This window comes from Balaenoptera musculus, chromosome 2 (assembly GCF_009873245.2).
Source record: "Balaenoptera musculus isolate JJ_BM4_2016_0621 chromosome 2, mBalMus1.pri.v3, whole genome shotgun sequence".
In the NCBI taxonomy this organism is placed as follows: domain Eukaryota; kingdom Metazoa; phylum Chordata; class Mammalia; order Artiodactyla; family Balaenopteridae; genus Balaenoptera; species Balaenoptera musculus.
Window position 1 is genome coordinate 20,806,664 of NC_045786.1, and position 11,701 is coordinate 20,818,364.

Here is an 11,701-nt window from a genome sequence, read left to right on the forward strand (position 1 = left end):
AAAAAAATTATTTATAAGGAGAAGAGCATGAAAATTTAATTTAATGTTCACCTTAGGTAATTCTGTGTCTTATTGTTCGGAGCAATTACCATAAATCTGCATTTCAATAAGCGAGAACAGATGTCAGTTGTTACAAGCGCTTGCCAATCAGGTTTGTTAAAAAGTGACAGATGGGTGGTAATGGAACATTCTCAGAGGGCCTGTTAGCACTTTTGCAGGAAGTGGGGGTTACGGAGGGTGCTTGGCTGTGGGAAGAACTTAGGGTCTTCGTGGGTCCAGTTTGCACACCCCCCAAGTGTGTCCCTGACGTGAGGGTCTCAGCCTCCAATGCACAGTTTTTGCCGAAGTCTTCCCTCTTCTCCGCTCGTCACAGACATTCCAAGCCCGCCTTTGCTGGGAGGGGATCTCCAACAGGTATGGTAGTTGCTATGTTGTTGTTTCGGGAAAATATTTGCCCTCTACGATTTCACTGTGACTTTGGAAACTTAGGCCAGATATTCTGGAAGCGAATTACTACCAGCTTTCCTGAATATCGTAAGTCAAGGGAAGCAGTTTTCCCTTATCACAAGATCCTCTTCTTTGGCCATCGCTTCTTAATCTCTGTAATCTCTTACAAACAACCCCTCACCCTTGAAAAATATTTCCCCTAACAAAAAACAATCCCCTCTTAATAAATTTGGAATGTTGTCCAGACTGAAAGGAGGAGGTCTTCCTGTGGCTGACTCTGAAGTGCTGCTTTTTGAGCAGTTTTGCGGTTCTCCTGCATTGTTTGTCGATGGCTCAGAGTTGTTTGTTGTTTGGCCTCTTCAACCGTTTGTGCAGACCAGTCACCGAGGCTCCTGTTGACAGAACACACCTGGATTTGTGGAGACGCGGAGCGCTGTGTGACCATCTCGGGGGCCAAAGGGAGCTCGGGGTTTGGATCAGGCCAGTTTGTAATGTGGATCTGCCATTTATTAGCTTAGTGACTCTGGGTAAGTTTGTTAATTAACTTCTCTCTGCCTCAGTTGCCCCACCTGTAAAATGGGATGCTAATGGTCCCTATCTCATAAAGCTTTATGATATTTGGGAATTCTGTATCCTAATCCATATAATACCATTTCCTGGTCCTTGGGCTCACAGAACTTATCTGACCTTTTTGTACTTCAGTGTTCCCAACTGTTACGTAGTAACAAGTAGTAGTTTTGTCCTTGGCTGTGCTGTGAGGATAAACCCCATGATTATTTCAAGAAGCTCTGTGAAAAACAAACTTGTGCAATACTACCCTTGTTTTTCTAACACGATGCTTTTTTGAGATGATAGTTGTTATAAAGAAGTGAAAAACTGGAAAGCCACTTTCCCCTTAATTCCTTCTTCTTCAGGAAAAATCCAGACTCTTGGCCTGAACACAGACCCCACGTTTCTGAGATTTCAGAAATTCATGGAACAAATACCACAGTTGAGTGAGAAATGGACACATTTTTATCAGAAGTTATGAGAGGGAAAGTAAAATCAATCGACTGAAGGATGCACATAAAAGCAGTCAGCTTATAAAAATTTTATCCTAATCTATTTTCTGCTTTTTAAATTTCAGATTTAGTAAAGGTTCCCTTTTATAAAATCGTAAAACACGTCTGAAGTTATTTTCAATTTGAAAGGAAAATGGTAAGTTTTTATTTTTTTTTGAAAAAAGAAGTATAGTTGATGTCTTATTCAATTTTATTGATGTAAGTACTTAGGAACTTGTCTAATTTTTTTTTTTTTCGTTTTTCTGTTTTTTTCCAGCTTTCTTTTATTTTCTTCTCAAACAGAAAATGTTTACTCATTCAAATGAGACATTTTAGACTCTAGGGAGACACCTCAATTTCCTGAAGGACAGACCATTCTGTTCTGAGAGCTGTTCACAACACGGTATTATTGTTTTCCGAAATGATGTTTCACTCTTTGGTGATGGTGCTCTCAGCTGCAGTACTCGAGTTTTCCACGTGGAGTTTATTCTCCGGCCCTGGAGGACATGAACGCGGCATCTGAATTGCGGAGGTGCCCACTCTCACTCTGCCACAACCTCACTCAAGTTACAAGCAACGTAAGCCCAGGGGTGCTTTGGGATGAACCACCTCTCGGGCTCCTTCATGTTGCTTCCACCGTGTATGTCAATACCACGCGCTGTGTAACACGTATGACGCTGTACCAACTCACTGATCCCAAATCTTTGACAACTCATTCATGAAGATACAGTCGTTAGGTTATGTAATGGTCTGTGGCTTAGACGTCGGGCTAAAGTCAAATTTCTTAATTAAAAAACCAGGTATTTCACTTAAGCTTCATTGCGACTGTATCCAACACATAAATTTGCACCTGCCGAATTATAAATTTACTTACTCGTCCACGCAAAAACAATCACAAGTGCCACTGAGAGGAGTGAGGGCTGAGGCCACGCCTTCTTGGAGCATCAGTGATTCAGAGGTGAGGGAGGAGGGGAAGGAAGAGAGGGTTTTTAGGGGAACGTGGAAGAGGGGCCCCCCCCTCCCACACGTCGGTGCGCTGGGGAAACGTCCTCCAAGAAGGGGCCTCTATGATCCACCCACTTTCTGAGACTGGTTTAGGTGGCTGGCGGTGACAAAAGTTAAGCCGTACTCTTGGGAGAAGATGACAGAGCAGGGGGCCAAGAGCACTTGGTTGAAAAAAATACCCCAAACCACGATGCTTCCATCAGTTGGGATGATGAGACCTGATTTTCCACAGGAATGAAGGGTACTTGTTATAGAAATGGCCAAGCAGGCAGAACCCTGACATCCATGTCCTTGGTCCTCACTACTCAAGGTGACAGTGGAAAATGGGCCACTCGGCCCTCGCATGCACGGCCTGGGCAGCCTCGGTGCTGAATTTAATGCCGAAGGTTCGAGAATGGGGTATTTTGGAAAGCCGAGCGCATTTACAGACCACCTTTAAATTAGCCATCTGCCCCACGCACCTTCTAAGGTGATTCCCAGATACCCTCCGTTTTTAAGCGAGCACACGGCATGCGGATGCTACCATCCTGACCTGACCTGGCGAGCCACGGGCGCCTGTGGCCTAATGAAGAGTGACAAGGCGCTCCGTCCACCCGAGAAGACATGCCTGGCAATAGCCTCAGGACCCAGTGACCCTCTTTGCATAATTCAACTGTGGGAACGGGAGAGCCTGAGGCTTCCTCTAAGGAAAGACTCTAATTCTGGATCTGGGTGGGTCCCTTCGATTAGAAGAAAAACAAATCTTGCATTGGTGGAAAATGCAACAAATCTCAGCATTTCTTTCAGAGCTTGCAATCTGGAAGGTTTCCTCTTTTTAAAACGTAGACAACTCTCTGAATATTTTAGTTCTGTCTGTCCAATCCCCTTCACAGAACTAAAAATAAATCAACTGTTCAAGGCGATGCTCAGCTCCCAAGGCCAGCTTCCCCAAAGGTAGTCGTCAACATTCTGCTGAATGATTTCACTACTTATTATTTTAACACGTATTTTTTTCCCCCTAATAATCCAAAAGTGTTATTACAACAGAACAAGCTGGGGGTACCAGCAGATTTAAAGCCCCACGGGTAACTGAGCACTGTTTTTACTGTAGGCGAGTATGTCCCATCAGACAAGTTACCATTAACCCTGGAGGCCACCACGAAAGGCTGGGCTGACAACAACTGGACATACAGGAGCAGAAATCTACGTGTGCTCATTCCAAGTGTCTCCAGATCCATTCAAAGTGAAACAAGGAAAAAAAACCCCACAAGGATATGCATGTGGGAGGGGGAAAAAAAAAAAAAGAGAAAAATGGAGTTTTCATAGTGACAGATTAGGAAATCAGGCTTTTATTCTGCACATCCTGGGTCCATTTCATTGACTCAGGGTGTCCTTGATGAAAACAAACTGTGCTCGATTCTAATACGCCAAAAATCTGTTCTCCTTGCCTGCGCTCCCCTATCTTTTCGGAATCAAGCAAGGAAGAAGCTTCCTCACTGCTCCTCGCGGCAGGTTCCTGGCACCTGTGTTCTGATTCATCGTGCGGGCTGCCTTCCCTGGCCCCGTGGTGTGGGTTAGGATATGAGCCTGGAAGGTGACACAGCAGGACTGACCTTTCACTAATCACTGCCCCTCAGTTACTACTGACACAGCTCATAATAAAAAGAAATCCTTCATGAGCCGGCTTTCAAATCCAGTCCCACTTTGATTTTGCTCAAGAACAAAGATTCTACTTCCCCATAAAAGATTCGGATGCACAATTCTGTCTACTGGGGTTCTAAAGTTAAAAAAAAAAAAAAAAAAAAAAAGGCACGCTGTTAATTGTCTGTGTTTATCAAGGGACTGCAAACGGTATCAGAGATAGGCCTGCAAGCCTGGCTTTCATTATGAAGGTCAAAACATTTTTATTGACTGCCTATTATTAAAATTTTAGCGGGATGTCAATCATGGTGGCTGCCCTGGATATAGGAATCTTGTTGGAAATCCCCCAGGAAGCAAACCCATTTTTTAAAAAAAATAAACACAACTCTGGAGGGTACTGTGCAGGAATTCTCAGCCCCCCAAATTTTCTCATTTTATAACTGTTGGAGATGCCAGAGTTAGAAGATCAACTTCTGAGCAGCTGACTCTAATTTTAACACCTAAGCCAGAAAGCAACTAGGACGGGTAGTTACTCTTTGTTCTTCTTTTCCCCAGCTTCTGAACCCATCCCAAATTCAGACAACAGCACAGTCAAAAGGCAAGGCTCGCTTCATGACTTACCAGCCATTTGCTGAATGCCACTGAATGCACCCAGGTTGCTGGAGGAGGTGGCTTGCTGCAGAAGCTGCAAAAGAAAAGAGAAAGGTACCGTCAAAATGAAGTGGAGCTTGGAAATGTACTGTCAAGGGAACTTCCCAAGTCCACTGAGGGCACGTCCAGTTCCCTTTACATTTACATAGTTGGTTGCTGCTGCCTGTTAATGGGCTGAAGGTTCCGAGAGTTGGGGCTATAAATCCATATTAATGTCTAATCTCTATTAAGAAACACAGACACTGGGGAAACTCAGTAACGTAGCTGCCTTAAAACAATTCATCAATTTACTCTTTTTAACAACCAGGTGTTAAATCTATGGGAACCAACATGGCGTGACTAATGCTATCTCTCTGGAGCCTAGTAGCTCCCGTAACTCATCTCTGTCAATCGTGGTCCATCCCTAGGTCTCCTCCGCTTTCCTTCACAGCTCAGTGTCCTAGAACCTTCATTAGAGAGGTATAGATTCACTGACTCTTGGGCTAACAGAGAGATCACTGTAATACCTACAGACGTAAGTGTATGTATCTGCAGCCATAGTCACTGTCATGACTTCATGACCAAGACAATGTCACCCCTTTTAAGATGGTCTTCGTTGGCAGAGAGCAACATACTACTTGTCAAAACTCAGAAGTATCTGGTGCTACGTATGTTGATGCTATGCATTGTAAATATATCAGCATCTTTTAAAAAAGAAATGAAGACAGCTGTGAAAAGGTCTCTGTATTTTGTCCCTAGAGCTTCCAAAAATACATTTAATCCCCCATATAGAAACGGTGGGTACCACAAGGTAAAGGCATGTGGTTACTGTTCGAAAGAGCTCCTTTATTCGTCCACATCAATTGAATTATAGGTTAACTTAGACACTATACTAAGTGTCTGACTAGGCTTATTGATACTCTCCTTTTGGTTGATCAATACAGCTGCAGTTTGTACCTGGGGGCAAGTGTGGAGTTATCTCCTATACTCAAAAGTCCATGGATGCTAAAAGCATAGATTCACCAAATTTATTATTAAAAAACTGCTATGGTACTATGAGCTTAGGAGGAACCAGATGAATTCACTATTTAAAAAATAAGCTCTCAGAATTTGTTTGGAGTGCTGCAAAACCTAACGGAGAGCACTGCCACTCTTCCAGGTAATGGTAGGTCTCCTCAGCTTAAGAAGAAGGAAACTCTACAACTGGATGTGACTCAGAAATGGGCATCTAGCAATTGACTTAAAAGCACCAAGTAGAGTGGAATATCAGTGGCTGACTCAACTTAAGTCTTAGTTACAATGATTAATGTAATCCCTATGGGGATTAACATGAACAGCTGTGGGCCTTCCCTGGTGGCACAATGGTTAAGAATCCGCCTGCCAATGCAGGGGGCACAGGTTTGATCCCTGGTCCAGGAAGATCCCACATGCTGCGGAGCAACTAAGCCCGTGGCCACAACTACTGAGCCCACGTGCCACAACTGCTGAAGCCCATGTGCTGCAACTACTGAAACCCACGCACCTAGAGCCTGTGCTCCACAACGAGAAGCCACCGCAAATGAGAAGCCCGCGCACCGCAACGAAGAGTAGCCCCCGCTCGCTGCAACTAGAGAAAACCCGCACGCAGCAACAAGGACCCAATGCAACCAAAAAAGAAATAAAATTTTAAAAAAAGACAAAAACAAACATGAACAGTTCCCAGACATATGTCTGCAACTTTCATTCATCCTTCTCGACTCAGGGTAGTATACTACCTAGATATTACACACAGACACACACATAACACACAGACACACAGAATGAGGAAGAGGAAGAAGCTAGGAATTATCCGTTCTGACAGAGAGAAATCCCTTATCTTGGTTTGATTTCTGGGGTTTCCCATTCTCTTGTGGTTGCAAGCCCTTACTCTCTCCTATATTATTAAAAAAAATTAAAGTTTAATCAAGTTAAATTAGCTTTGGAGATACTTTGAGGAATTAATAGTCTTTATAAGTGGCAATACCTGGAGTGTCATTAAACTACTTCTGTGGATTCTTCCCACTGACAACCACTCTTTGGTGAGCCACAGTCAGATCTACCCTCAACACAGAGGCAGGGGATGCCTTAAAGGCCAAGGGTCTTTTCAGAGAAATGGGCTTCCGATCGAAAGGGGTAGAGCAAACTTGGCAGAGAAAGAATGGAAGCCCTCGGTAGGGGAAAACATAGTTCAGAGCATGTAAGAACATGTTCTTATAAATGAGGTGGGGATGAATTCTCTTTCAGGATTCAGAAATAATTTTCAGATGTGATCACAGAAACATGTGCCAGAGATTTCTGTGAGCCTTGGGGCATGGGAGATGGTCCAGAAGACCAGGGTTAGGCACATGTGTCTTGGTTTTCAGACATGGTGGAGCAGGAAGCTGGATTCTTAGAAACTACGAAAAGGTGAGCTTGACATCGATCTCTGATAGAAATTCTTGCACTTAAACCGATGATCTGTGAACAACTGAAAAACACACGTTTGTGAAAAACAAATGATTGTTCAGCTAGACTCATTTTTTTTTTTTCTCATAAAGTTTCTAGACCGACAGACCAAGAAAAAGATATGGCAGAGCACATACAGATTTCAGCAAGACATGTGATGAAATCTCTCATCTCTTATCTCTTTGTGGATAAGATGGAGAAATGGCTAGAAGGTGACAGCAAACTTGGTCACTGCTTTTATTAATAACTCAGGGGAAGACAGGAGAGGCACGCTTCTCCAGCAAGACATCCAGACATGTCTTGAGTAAAAATTACATGGCAGACACCAATAGGCACTGGGGTGGGGTGGATAAAAGAGGAATGTGAGTCACATCTGTCCTTGGAGAAGCAGCCCCGCCGGATGGAGGGAACCCATGGAGGGCTGAAACCCTGCTTGACCACCAGTGCCATGACCTTGGGGAAAGTTACATAACCTCTTTTTTTTTTTTTTTAATTTTTATTGGAGTATAGCTGATTTACAATTTGTGTTCGTTTCAGGTGTACGGCAAAGTGATTCAGTTATACATATACATATATCCACTCTTTTTTAGGTATTTTCCCCATATAGGCCATTACAGAGTATCGAGTAGAGTTCCCTGTGCTATACAGTAGGTCCTTATTAGTGATCTGTTTTATATATAGTAGTGTGTATATGTCAATACCAATCTCCCACTTTATCCCCCCTCCCCCCACCCCTTTCTCCCTTAAGTCTCTCCCTTTCCTCACTTGTAGAAGCACGGTGATCTTACCTTTCAAGATCACAGGAAGGACTGTTTTACAGAACAGTATTGGTTCTGCTACAAAGTACGGAATGGGTCATACAATCCTGAGAGGGACAGTTCAAATGTCAGGACAGAATTAGGACGGACGGATGGACACACACACACACACAGGCTAGAATAAAAGGTCCAAAGGCACACTATGAAATTATATTAATAAATGTGTAGTCCAGCATTTAGGTTCCAAAGCAGAAAAGTGGGGTAGAGTAGCATGCTTTAGCAGTAGTTCAAGTAAAAATAAATCAAACCTTAGAGGAGTACGAGCTGCCTTCCATTGCTCTCAAGCTACATTAAGATATTTTAAAGTCCACAACAGGGGGTCACTGCTCATGCTGTTTGGATCTTCCTGGGAGGAATTGTCTTACATTCTGATTATGGCATTTTAATAAAGACATTGGCAAAGTAAAACAGGCAGCACAACAGAAAAAAACAAGGAAGTGAAAGTTTAGAAACAATGAAATGTAAGGGATGGTTAAAGAATTGGGTCTATTTGGCCTGAAACAGGATCTGAGTTTTGGGTTTCAAATAGATAAAGAAACATTTGAATTTAGTTGACATCGCTCCACTGGGAGGACCCAGTGAAGGAAAGTTCCATCTGAGGTCCTGATGTGGAACGGACCGACCGGGGAGGTGGTGAGAGTGCCAACCACGGCTGCCTCAGCGCCGTTAAATCATCATCTATCACGCATGCCGCACCCCTGCCAACGCTGGAGTTTGTGCTGAAACACAGGTTAGACACTCAGCCCTGTGGGACCCTGCTCAGCCTCCATGCGGCTAGAATGAAGAGTCCTGTTCCTATGCTAATCAGCTTCACCCGGAAAAATATTCTTCATCGACGCTGACTTCAGGAATTTCCTGGCATTCGTAATGTCCTGAAGATGAGCCTTGGGTGCACTTAGGGGCCAAGGAGCCTGTAAGAGCTCCACTGGGTGTGCGCCTCTCTCCGGGGGACCACATGCCCCCCCACGCCCCCCCCCCCAAGAACTTACCGCCAGGTACTGCGGGGTGAGGCCGCCCAGACCCGTCAGGTTCCCCCAGGTGGCAGTGTTGAGCTGCTGCATCTGCTGCGCCAGCTGCTGCTGGAGGCGCCTTTGCTCCTTGTCCTTCTGAGTATCGGCGAACTTCACCACAATCGGTGAAGAGCAGCCCTGTGGTCAGACACAGCGGAAAGTGGAGAGGGGGTTACAGGCTGGTCCACTCCGCTCAGGACACTCAGTCAGCTCGGGGCCTAGCTTTCTGAACTATTCTGGAGCACAGGGGATGGTCTGGCCTCGTTTTTAAATGGTTTGATGGTCCTTCTTCTTCTCTGAATAGTACCACCAACAGAAAATTCCAGATCCTGTCACTGGTGTCTTTGGGGCTCTCTGGTGGTCGATGAAGCCATTTGTGCCCGTGCTCTGACTGTTACACTGCCTCGCCTTCTCTCTTCATGGGTCTTCCTTCGACCATCCCAGGACCTCCTCAGAGACAAGAGACCTGATCATTGTTCTTTAATTAAGCTTCACGGTTCGCTTGTCTGAAAGATGGACTTGTCCTGGTGTGTCTGCCTGTTTCCACGTGTGAGCAGGGGACAAAGGAGGGGAACGAAATGCTGTAATGGGAATGAAAATGCCTGTCGTTCATGTCTTTTTTTCCCACTCTTTCCAATGTTCAGTTAAGCATTTTTGAACTTTGGAACCGTAGGAATCATACAGACCCAGTAATATAATTGGGAGAAGTGGGTTTCATTTTAGGAACATGGATGAAGGAAGGAGATTTTCAGGGGACGCAGGCATGGACCAATGTCACTGTCCCCATGTTTTCAGAAGGGGTTCTCTTCCTTCTGTATCACATCTACTCTAGCTGTAATCCCAGGAGCTACCACAAATCAAAAAGAAAGTATCAGGAGCATTCTAGACCAAGGAGATACATCTCAAATGGCAGGAGGAGATGTCTACTTAGCTTCTTTTCCTAATCAATCTCGCTGTTCTAGGAGCTTCTGTGTTCATTTCCTTTAAAAGGCAGGAGCAGAGGTAGTGAGTGAGAAATGGCCAAGGGTTATATAACAGGACCAATTCATGTCTGATACGGAGAAAATCATTAGGGAAAGTAAGGGCCTGACACCTCAGGCAGGAGGACTTCCTTTCGAAAGCACCTTTTCAACATTCGCCACTTGGCAAATACTCAGCAGAAACCAACTCTCTTCCCTCTCTGTTTAGCTTGCTAAACATTACATCACAATTAAAGCTGTGAAATTTTGCTGAGATAAAAAGAAGCTAATTCTACCCAAGTGATTTAAAAAAACCCCACTTTTTATTGAAACTCAGCATGATAACAGACCTCTCTCTTCTCCTCCCAGAAATTTAATATTCCTATTTAAATGAGCTTTTCCCTTCCCTGTGGGTTATTTTTCTTTCTCCTAGAAAACAAAGTTGCATTTTTTTCTTATCGCGTTGGGTAGCTACTGGGGATGGAACGATGCACACGTGAAGCTATCATGCCTGCTGTTACCCCCCAACATGCGAGAAAAGTGAGGTGACTGGTGTTGAACCTCCAGCGGACTGGTCTTCAGCTCTGGGAGTCACAGTCACGGCACAGACGTTAAGAGTCAGTAAACTGGATAAAAGCAATATTTCCACCATTTAAAAAATCTATACTTCATTGTTCTTCATCTGCTCCGTATTTCAGCGCTTTCATCACTTTAAAGACAGCAAAACCACTCTGAAGATGGAAATTACAGAGAGCAAGGGTTTTGCATGGAAAGGGTTGTTATTGTATCAAATTTGTCCCATAACAAATTATAGCATCTCCTCCTAACAGTTCATTTATGGTTGGCTTTTTTCTTCCTTAAATACCAAAAAATGATATAAAAGCAGAAAATCAGGCCAATGATTATAGTTCAAAAATGAGTTGTATAAACCATGAAAGGGGAAAACAGGGTGGGGAGAGATTGGAGGAAAGCGGGAAAATCAAGGTACCATATAAAGATTAATGATTTTTAAAATAACATGTTCTTTTAAACTTTAACAGTGACATCATTTTGAATTCACATCTCTTAGATCATACATCTTGGTGGAAGATGTAAGCCAGAGTCCTGAAAATAATGTAATTAATTCAAAAAAAGAAAACAAACTGCAGTGGTACAAGTATAATGAGACTGCATAATATATAATCTTCTGTTTAAATGTCAATATTTTTGAATTAAACAAGAAATTTAAGTGTCTGAGGGCTCCTCTGATTAAGCATGGAAGTCCAGATTTAAAAACAAGTGCATCAAATCTGTTTTCTGATAATAGCAGTATTAACAAAGGATCAAGGATTTCTGAAGAATAAATAAGCCCCATTCTCTACAGCAAATTCTTTTCACTCTGAGAGCCTGTTATTTTCTCGGTTCGGGTTCATACCCAGTTCTGCTGTATTTTCTCGTGCTCTCCTTCCGTAGGGACCCAGGAGAGCACAGACCTCCCACTCGGGCAGGGGGCCCTGGGTGAAGGAACTGGGGTGGCAATGTTTCCAACAGAGCTGAAAGAATTGAGGTTACAAAATCATCTAAGGTGAGACCAATTTAGGTACAAATCACTCAATTACAGGAAATAAAAATCTTTCAGAATGAAACACATATATATATGGAAGATAATAAATACAGGTCAAGACTTCCTTTTTCTTAACAGTACTTTCATTTCATCTCCAGACTGATAG

General features: G+C 43.5%; 1 protein-coding gene across 7 annotated transcripts in view; it reads right to left on the reverse strand.

The window, feature by feature from the left end:
• Positions 1-11,701, reverse strand: part of CELF2 (CUGBP Elav-like family member 2) — a 525,035-nt gene that overhangs the window by 52,865 nt on the left and 460,469 nt on the right. For all 7 annotated transcript variants that reach the window (XM_036842569.1, XM_036842572.1, XM_036842570.1 and 4 more), the window contains 2 exons: positions 9,013-9,171; positions 4,734-4,797 (listed from right to left, as the gene is read on the reverse strand). In XM_036842569.1, the coding sequence (XP_036698464.1) occupies positions 4,734-4,797; positions 9,013-9,171 (223 nt within the window). The remainder of the gene's footprint in view (positions 1-4,733; positions 4,798-9,012; positions 9,172-11,701) is intronic.